Source organism: Kryptolebias marmoratus, linkage group LG16 (assembly GCF_001649575.2).
Source record: "Kryptolebias marmoratus isolate JLee-2015 linkage group LG16, ASM164957v2, whole genome shotgun sequence".
Taxonomy (NCBI): domain Eukaryota; kingdom Metazoa; phylum Chordata; class Actinopteri; order Cyprinodontiformes; family Rivulidae; genus Kryptolebias; species Kryptolebias marmoratus.
Window position 1 is genome coordinate 24,881,177 of NC_051445.1, and position 13,914 is coordinate 24,895,090.

Sequence of the window (13,914 nt, forward strand, 5' to 3'; positions counted from 1 at the left end):
CTCCTACACTGTATGTGGAGGAGCCAGCAGAAACGTTTCAGTTCTCCTTGCAACAATGTTCTTTATTATTATTATGTTGGTAAAACCAAAGAAATGCTGGTTCATTTCAGCTGGATTTATCAACACATTGTTTCTTTTTACCTTCTGACTGACATCAATATTTCTGCTCTGATCTCATGATGTGCCTTGTGCCTGAAATTACAAGAAAAAATCTCCAGCGCAGTCAATGGCAAAAAAACAACAAAAAAAACCCAAAACAATGCCTTCCTGGTTCTCTTTAGTTGAGGTAGTTGCTGTTGCGCAATGCTGGGTTTTCTGCTTCTGTCAGCAGTGAGGGTTTAGAGCGGGGGGTGTGGGGGTGGTGGTGGGGGGAAAACTGGGAATTTTACTGGGCAGAGTTTGTAATGACTCATCGCTCTCTGTGGTGGATAATTAGAGGATTTATTTTCTCAGAGGCCTGCATATCCCCTGTCACTGAAATCGCTATCATCATACGGCAAAAAAGTTATGATGCAGTGTATGACCTGTGGTCAATAAGTGCTAAGTACACGGTAGTATTTATTTCTGAATGTTATTATTATTTTCCTGTTTTTATGTTTAGTCCTAAAAATTCACCGTTTGATCTTTCTATTTAGAACATGTACATAAAGATGAATTAATGGACTTTAAACTGGTTGAGTTCTGGTCAGTGGTTAAGACATTTTATTTTTTTCAGGTATTTATCTTGTTTGTCCTTTTTGTCTTTTATTTATGTGTTTGTTTGTGTATATAGAAATGTTTGTTCTCCATTTTACTGCTGTTAGGAGAATAAACTTTTGTATTTGTAATTATAGAGGTTTAATTTAGGCCTAACCAGGAACTTGTGCAGTGCCAGCATAAGTTCATTTCATATTTAACATTGTTTAAGTACTGTTACTGCATAAATTATAACTGAAAAAAAGAGTCAAGGTGCTACTGTTGGGGCTTTATTTTTGTATATTTATACCGATCTTGTTCATGTTACATGCACGTTCTCTTCTGATACTTACGTCATCAGTTGATTAATTTATTGTTCTGCGTGTTAACAATGACAAGAATTTTGTACTTTTTTAAAATAAAGAAATATACAGACTTTGTGGTTCTTTCTCAGTATTTTCATGGTGTCGTGTCGGGAAGCGTTGCTGAAGCCAAGTCATTTCTTCTTCTTTCCTTTCTTCTTCTTGGTTTTCTTGTCCTCGGCTCTTTTAAAAGCTCCGAGGCCTCGGCGGACCATGCAGCCTCTCCACCAGGCCTGCAGCTGCACAGACCGGGCTCAGATGAGTCAGGGAGCAGTCCAGTAGAAACGTGCTTCTAGTGCTCATCAATGCGTGCTCTGACTGCGTTTCTTACCTTGGTAGCAGCTCTGGCCTCTGCCTCCCGTTGAAATAGTATCTCCTGCTCCTTCTTGTCCTCCATCACCACCTGCTCCATCTCCATGAACTGAAACCAGCAGCCGATCAGCACTTAATTAAAAGGCAGACGCGCAGCACTGACACCGGCTTAGTCCTGAACTTTTCTCACCTTCCTCCTCATCTCCATCAGTCTGTCTAAGTTCAGCGTTTTTTTGCAGCTGAAGTTGTACACCTGCTTCTGTTTGTCCTGCAGCATCTGCTTCGTCTGCTGCTTCCAGCTGTGCAGCTGCTGCTGCAGTTCCTGTTCAGCATCACAAGATTAGCTGCAGCCTGTTACAGATATCAACTATAAAATTAATTAGAGCCGTCCAGCGGTAAAAATGCACAGCCTCCTGCAAAACAAAGTGCAGTTTCAAAAACACTCTTCAACATAAAATGATTGGTTTCTTCCATGTTATGTAGACAGGAAAGGAGGCTAATTCCAGACTTCTTTGCTCCTTCAGAGAGCTCACAGGGGTCTTGGTGGTCCCTTTCATTCTCGCTCAGTTTGTGAGGACGGCCTGCTCTTAGGAGATTTACACATGTTCCATATTTTCTCTTGATGATGGATTTAACAGAACTCCTGGGATGTTGGAAATCCTTTTACCCATCCCCTTATTTGTACTTTTCAATCATTTTTTGCTCTGAGTTGAATTAGGACAGTCACTTTAAAGGGGGTGAATATTTATGCAATCACTTATTTTTACATTACATATTTTTATTCATCACTCTATAGAAATTTTATTTCACTTTGACATTGAAATAGTTGTTGATTATTGTTTTGTTTTTTTTGTTTTTTTTTAAATACATTGACCAGGATTGATTTATAACTCTAAATTGTCCCTAGGTGTGAGTGAGAGCATGAATCCTGAATGTCTCGTTGTCTCTATGTGTCCCTGTGATGGACTTGCGACCTGTTTAGTGTGTCCCCCACCTCTCCCACAGTGACTCCTGGAGATAGGCACCAGCTTCTCATAACCCGGAAAGGAGAAGCTGGTAAAGATGGATGGTTGATTTCAGAGAGCAATAAACGAATAAAACATCCAAGGGGGTGAATACTTTTTATAGGCACTGTAAGTTGAATAGGCCTGCTCTCTAAGAACTGGGTGGGCTTTGTCTTCCCTTCAAACATAATTAAATTGATCAGACCTTTTAATCTCCAGTTAAACTAATACCAGCGTCTGTAAGAATCCCTCACAGAGCAGAGCTTTATATCTGCGGTATTGTCGCCGTACCAACCTTGTGCCGATTTTGCAGGAGTTTCACTGACTCCTCATGAGCTCTCTTCTCTCCTCTGAGCTGTTTCTGCAGCAGCTGAGGGTAAAAGAAGGTAACAGAACAGGATTTGAACAACTTTACGGTGAGGGAGGACGTTCGACACGCTTTTCTGGGAGGGCAGGGTGGAAAGGAAAGATGGACGTACCTCTAGCTGGCCTTGCAGCTTATTCTCCGCCTGCCGGGTCTTTGTCTGCTGTGACTTGGTCTGCCAGGTCCCATCCTGCCAGGGCTTAGGCTCCCTCATCTCATCCTGGCTGGCCTCTTCCTTCAAAATGTTTGTCTGCAGTAGCTCCATCTCTTCCTCGACGTTCTCCATCTCATCCTTCGTTTTTACTGCCTTGTCCTTCTGTTCTTTCCAGACTGAACCTATTCCCTGAGGAGGACAGGATATTCAGTTGTGTGAACTCCATAACATGTTTTTTTTTTTTTTAAATTGTCTCCTGGACAAGAATTTGTGAAGATGTTCTCACATTCAGTTCGTCCAGTTTGTCTTGGATCTTCTGCTTATGTCTCAGTACCATCTGCTCTTTCTGTTTCAGCTCTAATTGTGTGTTTCTGAATTAAGAGATGAGCCCCAAAGACACGTTAGACCCTGTGAAATTATTACCATTATTTTTCATTTGAAAAGTTTGCAGTGACGTACCTCTTCCTCTCCTTCTCCTGGTGTTTTCGCTCCTTTTCCTCCACAGCCTGCAGCAGAGAACTGAAACTCTGCTTCTCCTCCAGATCAAAAGACAGTGTGGACATTTGCTGGGAAATGAGCTGACTGCAAGAACATAAAGAAATGAAATTTATGCAGCAGAAGGGACCGGCAGACAACAATGATTTTGTCTGTGTTTGTGTTTGCGTGTGCAACTTTCAGAAACTGATCACATGGTGTACATCTACAACTGATTAACTTTTGGAGTCAACCCAATTCCAAATGGTTACCACAGCTAATTGACAACACAAAAATGGCTGTAATTTTACAGATACTGAGCTAAAATTTCATGTGTTAGTAGCTGAGAGTAAGTCACAACACATACTCTCAGTATCACATGAAACTGAGCATAATATCATTTTCAAGGTTTGACCCGACCGGCTTTAACGCTATCATTTCTGAACATAAGACGGCCTTAGTTCAAAACTCTGGCATGAAAGGAATGCTAGGCTTTTATTTATGTGTCCTGGTTATTACTCACCAGTCGCTTTTCATCCTGATCAACCTGTTTTCCTCCTACACAAAGAGAGAACGAGGAAACTAAACAGCTACTCTTCACATCAGGGTTAGATGAAGGTAACACCAAGCTGACTGGTGGAGCTTCTGTGTTACCTGTACAGGTGTGGCCCCTCGCTCCCTGCTGATCTGCACGCTCAGACAGTGTCCCATTATGTCCAGCTGGTGGGAACAGTCCTCCAGGACAGCTGCTGTCCTAAGACTCTGAATCCGGGATAAAGACATCCTGTAAGACAGAGCAGGACAACTCTGAGATGTGTTTAAACAAAATGCAAAAAAGGGACATTTTATTTTTTTCTCCGAAAGGGTTCTTTATATTTTAAAAGTGTTTATGTGATGTCTCATAGCTTTTGGACAAGTCAAAATGACAACAACAGAGTAACAAATCTTGCCTTTTTTAAAAGTAAAATCATGTGTATTTACAGGGAAAACTGAAAAGTCCTCTATATTACGTGTAGTTTTATTTCTTCGTAATTTGTGCTGACTAACTTTCGTTTTTTTTTCTTCGTAAAAACAGTATTAGTAAAAAGGGTAACGCTTACGTTAATTCCAAATAGTTTTTCTTTCGTGTGAATTTCTCAAATTTCTTTTTCACTCTCAGTTTCTGAACCACCGCCGCTGTAGGAATTAGCCGAAGCTAACTGTTGCTGTGTCGCCATGGCAACGGGACGTTTTCTGTTCTTTGGAGTTTTCTAGTTTGAGTAAACAAATGTTTTTTTAGCCTTGTTATTGTTTCTATTAAAAAGGTCACCCATGAAAGACCAATATTTCCTGCAGTTTCATTTAAGTTGTTTTTACTTTCTGTTTTGTTTTGTAGAGTTCGATCCCCCTATGCAATTTGTTTATTACTACTTCCGGTTTCCTTTTTCACCTGTTGAATTTATTGTCATTGTACACGGCACACAAAATAGTGTAACAGGTATTTTTGTAATTACTTTTATCTCAGCGTTTATGCTGACTGCTTTTATTTTGTATTTCCAGATCATTGTCATCTACTTGTTTGCAGCACTTTTTTATTGTGCAGATAGAAACTATGGTTTCCTTACTGCATAAAACCATTTTAAGTTAAGCCCTCCAGTGGCAGGGGGCCACCCAAGAACTGAATTGACTTCTAACTCCAGGGATGATGATTCAGTGGTTAAATGACCTCTTTATGTTCTGCAGAAGCCTGTTAATCACCCATTTAAATCAGGTGTTGGAGCAGGGAGACAAGAAAAACATGCAGGATAGTGGCCCTTGAGGACTAGGATTGCCCACCCCTGCCTCACACCACCACCTGCTACATATCAATTTGCTGTTCTCTGGATTTGAACTACAGGGTTAATTAAATGTATCAAATGTCTAAAAGATCAAGGACCAGAATTAATTTTTTTCACACATACTGAAATTTTGTAAGCAGGATTTTGACACATTTTCCAAAGTGAAATGCCATACTGTTCCAGACTTACAATTTCAGACAAATGAGAAATATTTGTGCATTTATCATACATGTTTGTACATGAGCAAGTTTTCATTATCTGTTTGCTTCAAATACTAGCATAGAAAATACAAACTGTACACAAAACATACCAAAAAGCAACGCATTTTGGGGGAAAAGCGTTCCTATTCATAGTTAAATGGAAAATGACTTTCATGCTTCATGGCTGAAAAGTTGCATCCTCTTCATGTAACATATGGAAAATAATCTCTAGTTATACAATAATAGATCATGCAAGGAGTTTCCATTATGTAACTCAACATTCACAATCTTGTCTTGAAGTGTCCAGTTACCATGGTGACCCTAATGAGCCACTGGCAGCAGCTTTACACTTCAAAAGTAAGTCCCAAATTCATATTGGGCTTTATAGAAGAAAGTTGATGGGCATTTCAGGCAGTAGCTGCATTGGCCCACTTCAGAATTTCTTTAGAAACTTTATAGCTTAAAATTATTATATTTTGGCCAACTTTGAATGAGAGACTTTTAGTCGGTAAAAGTAAAAGTACAATACAGTTTATTGTAGCAGTTATCATTTGTTGCACTCTCTGCAGGGAGTTACAGTTTAAAGGTATTACAGACAGAAGGTACAGGCTACACAGTAGAACATGCATGATGCTGTCTGTCACACTGAGGCTTCCTCTGCAGATGTCCTGCTCACCACCTCTCCCCCTTACCTGAAAACACTCGAACTAGAAGAGTTTTCCTCTCAGAGATGCAGGTCTACAGTAGTGTTGCTGTTAGCACTGGCTGCACTGGGGAAACTCACACCTGATTTACATACAAACCACCAGAAACAAAGTATGTACACTGTCAGCGAATGACTGTTCAACAAATGAGTCATTATAAAAGGCAACTTTAAGGCAGAAACATGTTGGAATGAAGATGAAGAATGAGGTTAAAAAACAAGTCTAAAATCAAATATTCCTCCCTGTTCGTTAGACCAAAAAACATGAGCATAAAGCAAAAAAGGCATTTTTATAACATGTACAGTGTGTGTGTTGACCAGTAGACAGTGGTCATTTTTGCTGCTGATAAACTGAACTGGGTTTTATTGTCTGTAATTGAGGCATTTTACTCTGACAAATCTTTACAATATGCAAACATTCAAACACAAGTCAAGGAGGTAATGTAAAGAAAATAAAACATGAACAATATAATTATCAAAGCTCGTTTTCAAAATGCAAAAATATGCGCACATTTCATGTAAATTATCCAAAGGCTAATTTGAACAACGTCAAACACAGAGTTAACGTTTGCTTGTAGAACAACAGCACTGACTGGACACTTCAATGAATTTCACACGCTCTGAAAAAATTAGCATTAAAATGTTTATTTCAGATCAAGCTTGGGATTTGATTTATTTATAACAACAACAAAAAAAGGACAAACTATGAAATGAAACAGCTAAAAGACATGAGCGTTCCTGGTAGGCAAAGTCAAGTCAAAATAAAAATACGGTAGTAAAATAAGAACCTCAGCTGCTCCTCTGCAGTTTCCGTTTTGGCCAATCAGATCTCTTCTGAAGTATACATTAAAGAGTTATCACCATTTAAATGTAATCCATCTTCTCTGGCTTATCTGACATCGGGTCATAGAGGCAACAGGTCCAGGAGAGAAACCCAGACATCCCTCCCTACAGAGACGCTCTCCAGCTCCTCCTGGGGGATCCAAAGGTGTTCCTAGGCCAGAGAGGACACATAATCCCTCCAGCGAGTTCTCCCAGAGGGACGTGCCTGGAAAACCATCAAGGGAAGATACCCAGAAGGCATTTTAATCAGGAAGAAGCACCTTGGCTGACTCCTTTCGATGTGGAGGAGCAGCAGCTCCCCACGAATAACGCTCCTCACCCTATCAGGCTGAGCCCGGCCACCCTAAGAAGGAAGCTCAGCTCAGCTGCTTGTATCCAGGATCTCCTTCTTTCAGTCATGAGCCATAGATCGTGCTCATAGGTGAGGGATGGAGCTTAGACAAACCAGTAAATCAAGAGCTTTGTGTTTCACACAGCTCCTTCTTCACTACAACTGACAGGAGCAACGTTTTCATTCCTGCAGATGTGGCCTCTTTCTGTCAGTCCATCTCCTGCTGCATCCTCCCACTGCTTGTGAACAAGAATCCCAGATTCTTGAACTCCTCAGCTTGAGGCAGAGACGTTCCACTTTTTTGGGTTGAGAACCATGGTCTCAGACGTATAGATACTGACTCTTCCCACCTGGCTGCGAACCGTCCCAGAATGTGCTGAAGATGCCAACAGAACCACATCATTTGCAAAAAGCAGAGACGAGACCCTGAGGTTCCCAAATGAGACACCTTCCTCTCAACACTGCGCCTCAAGATCCTGTCCATTAAGACCACAAACAGGATCAGAGACAAGAGACAGACCTGGTGGAGTCCAACTCACACTGGGAATGAGCTCAAATTTGTGCTGAGGATGTGGACACAGGTCTTGTTTTGGTTATACAGGGACCAAATAGCCCTTAAAAGTCACCCTGGCACCCCTTACTCTCTCAGCACCCTCCTATAGAATGCCTCAGAGAACATGGTCATAAGTCTTCTCCAGATCCACAAAACACATGTAAACTGGAGACTCAAACTCTCATCAGCTCTTAGCAACTCTGCAAGAGTAAAGATCTGGTCTACGACCAGGCCGAAAGCCACACTGCTGCTCCTGAATCTGAGGTTCGACAACCAATCAGCCCCTCCCTTTCAGCCCCCTGGAGTAAACTTTCCCAGGGAGGTTGAGAAGTGTGATCCATCAATAGTTAGAACACACTCTCTAGTCCCCCTTTTAAAAATGGGGACCACCACCCCGGTCTGTCCAATCCTGGTGCCCATCCGCCAAGGAGCTTTTTAACTCCCTACTACTAAAACACCCAAGCATGTTAACTTGTCTTTTTGTAGGTTAAGGTTTAACTATGTGGAATTTAACAACATAGAGGTCAGCTTAGATGTGCAGGAATTCTGGAAGTTCTGCAGGAATTAACTTTCTCTTTTGGTGGCTTGCAGGTGGGGAAAAAAGGTATCATTTGGCACCAATAATTGATAAAAAAACATATGGATTTTATCTCATAATTGTCTGTTTTTTTAAAAAAAAGAAAAAAAAAAAAGAAAAAACATCCAGCGAGTATTTTCCAATAACTCCTCCAGGCGTGCAGAAATGTGCGTTCAGATGAGCTGACAGTCGCTGGGAGGATGGAAAACCTCCCTGAGCATTACCAGCAAAAATCCAAACAGGAATCGACATTTATGCAGCGATCCTTTACCTCCCCCCCTCCCCCCCGAAACCCACTCATACACGCACACACACAAATGTTAGTTAAAAAAACTAAATTATAATCCATATAAAATGCACATACTTATATTCTGTGTTTTTTTTATGAGCATTGTTCTTAGTTTACAAGAGAGTTTCTTCTCTTTTGTGCTTTAAACTGAATGTAAGCTGAGCTGGACGACACAGTTGTGCCTTCAGAGGTGAGAAAGTCAGTCCACTTCAGTCATCTTTAAATGTCTGTGGTCAGACGTCACAGGAGGTTGTTTGAAATCAAAAGGATTAGAAAAAAAAAAAAACCCCACAGAGACTGGCAGTCCTGCAACATGATGTTATCTGGTGGTCTGTTCCTAAGTTTCCTGTAAGTCATATTGTGAGCATTCTCTGCCTCGATTTCAGATTTCGTTGATCGTTCGCTCCGAGGGCCTGTAGCCCTCCGCTCCTTTGGGGGACGTCACGTAAAACGACTGCGTCTTGCGTTTTAAGCGAGCCCTCTTTGTGGCCAGTGACAGACTGTGCTTGCTGGAGGCGATTATGTCGGAGATGAACTTCTTGCAGTCCACACACACCTCCATGGTGGCCCAGTCCTCCGTCAGCTCCGGGGGCAGCTCCAGCTCTTCGTGAGACTTTAATGAGCCATGCTTTGATAACCTATGGAGAAGAAAGACAGAATCAGAACAAGGGACTTTAGTCCTGGCAAAACTACACTCATGAGGGAAAAAAATTACAGCTGCTTTTAATTGTAGGGCTCTACAAATCAGGATGTAATATAAATGATCTAATGTTTACCAAGTCTGAAATGTGTTTAATTTTAACCGTAAGTGTGCAAAAACACAACAAATCCCACCATCTTATTAGTTGCTAAACAAAAGTCCATCCTTGCTGCTTCCACATGATTTAAGAGGAAGAGTAGCAGCCAGGTGCTGCTGACTAAATGCACTTCATTCCCTGACTCTGATCAGTGTGAGCACCTCTATAAAAGCAGGGGTTTGGGCATTTTACTGCTGTGTGTTAACTTAATGCCAAGATGGAAAGACATCAGCAATGACCTTAGAGAAGCAACATCAATCTGGGAAGAATTAAAGGTAATTTCCAAAGAATTTAAAGTTTATTGTTCTGCAATGAGAAAGATTTATCTCAAGTGGAAAACATTTAAGACAGATGCCAACCTTCCCAGGAGTGGACGTTCCAGCAAACTCACCCCAAAGTCAGACTGTGCAATGCTCATTGAAATTGCAAAAAACACAAGAGCTTTGTCTCAGACTTTACAGGGCTCAGTTAGAAGGTTAAGGGTTAAGGTTCATGGCAGTGTAATTAGAAAAAGAATGAACAAGTGTGGCTTGATTAGAAAGGTTGCCATTTTCTGAAAACTTCATCAAAATCTGTTCATTAGTTTTTAAGTAAACTTGCCAGCAGACAGACAGATAGATGGACAAACCAACCAACACTACCAAAATGATAACCTCCTTGGCAGAGGTAATACCATGATGGGATCTTGTTCCCGTTACTCTGTCAACTAGCTGCTCTGGTAGTTGTGACTTTGTCCACTCGATGTCAGTATTGACCATCTGAAAAAGCAATGGAAGCCGATCTGTGTGAGGGGAGTGTGTTGATCCCAAGCAGCAACTAAAATAACTGGAGACAGACTTTTGTTTTTTATGTATTCTGTGTGATTTGTGCTTAAGCTTTGCCGTTTGTCATGAGGTACACATCCTGCATCTTTTTACCTTTAAAATTGGAACACTGTATCAACGATTTGTTCTTTTTTTATCCTTGTGATGCAGATTTCAGCACTTTTAGTTGAAAAACGACACACACACCATTTGAGAGAGCAAATCAAGCCGTTTGTTTCTCTTACTTGGACATGGTCTTTTGAATGCTGTGACGCTGCAGGCTCCCGGAGGATTTGTCAGTTTTGGCAGCTGCTGCGGCTCCTGTAGCTTTTCCAGCTCCTTTAGATGCTGCCTTTGTAGCTCCTTTCAACACGGGGGATGCAGCAGCCCCTCCCGTCGTCACTGACGGCCCCGGACCCCCAGCCACAGAGAGTCCTTGTCCTACAGAAGCCATGGCATTTACTCTGTCTCGGGGGAGAGTGTTGGTCGAGCCAATGGAGTAAATGGGCAGACTGGAGTAAGGTTTGGATGGTAGCCGCATCTGTTAGAGAATAGAAGACATGAAAGTTAATAAGGAGCAGGAGAGCAATTTTTATTGTTACCACCAAAGGCAAAACAGTGATAATGTTTTTGCCCGTGTGTGTTTTCTGTCTGTTCATTGGCAAAATATTTCATGAACCACTGGACAGATTTTAATGAAACTCAACAGCTGAGTAGGTTTGGAGTCAACCCTATTCAAGATGGCTACCACAGCTAATCAGTCTTAGCCAACATCCTCCCCAGCATGTACTCCAAGCTCTAACAGACTGCACAACATCTTTCTTTATAACCTTCACGTACATGGTGGTGAGAGCTAACAAATATCATGAGACTACACGTACTGTCATTTACAAGGTGGGCCCAAAATGGCTTCAACTCCGCCCCTTCTCATCGTTAGATGTTAGTTTATAATTCTGGCATGAAAGGTGGCGCGAGTTATGCATTTCTTCAAGGAATCCCTGATTACTTCTAGCATCAGTTCTGTCAGTATTAAATGTTTTCATACATTTTATAGTCATTTCATTTGGTTTCTTAAGCACTTTCAGTTGCACCTGTGTTCCAATAGTGCTACTCAGATTAGGACTAATTTAAATATGATTCACTTTTGATTATGTCTCTTTAAGAAAAGTTTAATTTTTTTAATAAGACCATATTACACAAAGAACTAATGTGCAAGCAGCTGGTTTATCCTGCATGACCTACCTTTTTACAGCACTGTGAGCACACAGGCCTATTAAAAGCAGAGACACAAAACGGGGAGAAATGAGTGAAAACAATTATAGTACCAAGATGCCTAAATACAAAGCAGTAATCACATAAATAATGGAAACTATCTTAAATAAGTTTTACTTTTTGCAGAACTGGCAGGTGTAGGACCAGGTGAAAAGGGAAAACCTTTTGGTTCGACAACTGAAGCAAAGCTGCAATAAAAAAAGAAAGAAATAGAAGTTACAATACCAAAAAGTATTAAAAGCCACACATAGTCTGGAACAAAAAGCAATTTCTTTAAAGCAAAGTTATACAGCTGAGTAAAAAAAAAGAAAGTGCACTCTCATATGCTGTTAGAACAAAAGTTTCTAATAAAGTGTTCTGGTTCCTACCAGGTACTAAAATTAAGTAAATACAACCTCAGGCAAACAAAACATTAACCCAGTTTAGACTATTTTATACTGTTGTTACAAATGGAGGGGAATTAAAATGCTGCTAAAAGTGCAGCTAAATAGCTGATTAGCAGCGACTCTATAAAAGCAGCTTGAGAGTTCACTGCTCTGGAGTTTTTAGGTGAGCGTTAACGCAACAAGAAGGAAAAACACCAAGCAAATATCTAAGGTAATATCTCACTGGACTTAAACTGCTCACGACTATTTAGTGAACAGTGTTCACAGAGTCCCCAGAATGTCACGGTGGTTCTTATTTTCCACGCTTGAGTTGCAGACATTCAAAAATGTTCTAAATATTTGTTTGACAAAATTTCTCTTAAAAGAGTCACAGAGTCGTTGCGGGCGTCTCCAGCCTGTCTCAAGAGCACAAGAGACATGGTAGCTCCCCTCTGAGAGAAAACATGTCCAAGTCTAAAAAAACAAACAAAAACATGCTAATGATAAATGATAAATATTTAAAAACTGGTCCAAATCTGCCTAACTTCATTTCAAAAGTGTACTCTAGTAGACTAAATCATAAACGTAAGGGCAGCTTCCAAGGTGCGGGTATGGGTATGATGTGGGCAACAAAATAATGTGCAAGGCAAAGAATACGTTATAATTTGTAATCCAAACACACAAAAAAAAGTGTCTGCCCAAAACGCAGCCACAAAGCTAGCTGGTCACTTGGTTGCAAACACTCAGAGTGGATCGCAGCTGAAAATGTTTGCAGTTTCTCCATCGGTCACAGCCCAGTGAAACACTACCCTAACAGGCTGCAACACTGTCAGTCACAGCGCAACATGACACCTGTCTTTAAGCCTCAAATAACTAATTGAATAGTTGACTATACAGTACACCGGCAAGGTAAGAACTATGTGAATTAACACAAATCAACAACTAAAAAATTTTATTGTTATATGTAGGGGTTGGACTTAAAACCTGTACTGCAGTCAGCCACTAGGGGGCGACAGTCCTTAGTGGCTTCAACTTGCAGCTTCTGGTCCTGTCTCTAGTTTATTATACCCTGATGTCTCAGATCCTACAGGCATATTAAATGTTAAGTTTGTGACAATACAGAGGAGTAGAAAAATTTAAAATGATCCTAGGGGATGTTCACTGCTTTTTCATTTCCTTTTAGTCTTTGATGAATAAATAACAGAATTTGTAATATGTGTTCATCTGAAGTTGTATTTATCTTATTTTAAAGCCTGTGATTCAGATCAATAAACATATATATATATTCTGATATGTAAAACCAGAAAAGCTAATGCAGAGTGTTAACCCGGGATGTTAACCTTTCCCTTCTTCATGGCGTTGTAGATGTCTTTGTACTGCTGAAACTTCTCCAGCTCTGCTTTCACCAGCACCTGTCTGATGTGCATCACCTCCTCCACTGTCAGGGACAGGCTCTCCACAGGGAAACAGAACTCCTCCTGGAACAACAACACACAGTTATTTATGTGGGTTTGTAAAACAGATATAGCACATTCACTGAAAATCATAACCCTGACCGTAACACGTTGCCCATAATAACTATTCTTCAGCTTAAGGAGTCATCTCCGTTTTGGGATGTCCAGTAATTTGGTCACAAAGGTATTAGACCCCACAGCTGAAATGTGCCCCTGCATAGACAAAACATTTTCTTCAAACTGGTTTGTAAATCTAAAACTATTTTTTATCTCAGAATTGGAGCAGCAGTTCCTCAGGCTGTATGGACTGTAGAGTAAAATCCTCCCATCCCATCCAGTTTCTGTGAGCTGTCAGTCAGCTGTGCACCACGCCCCATGAAGGAAGGCCCCCTAAACATTTCCTATTCCTAATCAGAAGACTGACAGCTGTTGTGAAGTTTTCTGATATTTAGCACGTCTTTATGTCATGGTCCTGGGGTTTTTCTGTTGGTTTTGTATCCATCCATCCATCCATCCATCCATCCATCCATCCATCCATCCATCCATCCATCCATCCATCCATCCA

The 13,914-nt window shown here is 40.8% G+C and overlaps 2 protein-coding genes across 5 annotated transcripts in view; both read right to left on the minus strand.

Annotated features, from left to right (window-relative positions):
- Positions 1-949: 949 nt before the first annotated feature.
- Positions 950-4,668, minus strand: iqcg (IQ motif containing G). Its single transcript, XM_017413140.3, has 10 exons — positions 4,446-4,668; positions 4,000-4,129; positions 3,869-3,903; positions 3,331-3,453; positions 3,158-3,242; positions 2,833-3,060; positions 2,649-2,723; positions 1,540-1,671; positions 1,369-1,458; positions 950-1,276 (listed from the first exon to the last, which is right to left on the minus strand). Exons 2-10 carry the CDS (start codon positions 4,126-4,128, stop codon positions 1,172-1,174), a joined length of 1,002 nt encoding a protein of 333 aa, XP_017268629.1. The 5' UTR covers position 4,129; positions 4,446-4,668; the 3' UTR covers positions 950-1,171.
- A 1,203-nt stretch (positions 4,669-5,871) lies between these two features.
- spire1b (spire-type actin nucleation factor 1b) overlaps positions 5,872-13,914 on the minus strand; it is a 54,878-nt gene continuing 46,835 nt past the window's right edge. For all 4 annotated transcript variants that reach the window (XM_017413143.3, XM_017413146.3, XM_017413145.3 and 1 more), the window contains 5 exons: positions 13,236-13,373; positions 11,648-11,718; positions 11,501-11,528; positions 10,504-10,799; positions 5,872-9,296 (listed from right to left, as the gene is read on the minus strand). In XM_017413143.3, coding sequence (XP_017268632.1) covers positions 9,041-9,296; positions 10,504-10,799; positions 11,501-11,528; positions 11,648-11,718; positions 13,236-13,373 — 789 coding nt within the window. In that variant the 3' untranslated portion in view covers positions 5,872-9,040. The remainder of the gene's footprint in view (positions 9,297-10,503; positions 10,800-11,500; positions 11,529-11,647; positions 11,719-13,235; positions 13,374-13,914) is intronic.

Excerpts from the sequence above, each read along its gene's own strand:
- iqcg (XM_017413140.3), bottom strand. The coding sequence starts at position 4,128 with ATGTCTTTATCCCGGATTCAGAGTCTTAGGACAGCAGCTGTCCTGGAG. Across the intron at positions 3,454-3,868 it reads ATCAGGATGAAAAGCGACTG|TCAGCTCATTTCCCAGCAAA; the intron begins GTGAGTAATAAC and ends ATGTTCTTGCAG. Across the intron at positions 1,672-2,648 it reads TCCTGCAAAATCGGCACAAG|GAACTGCAGCAGCAGCTGCA; the intron begins GTTGGTACGGCG and ends GATGCTGAACAG.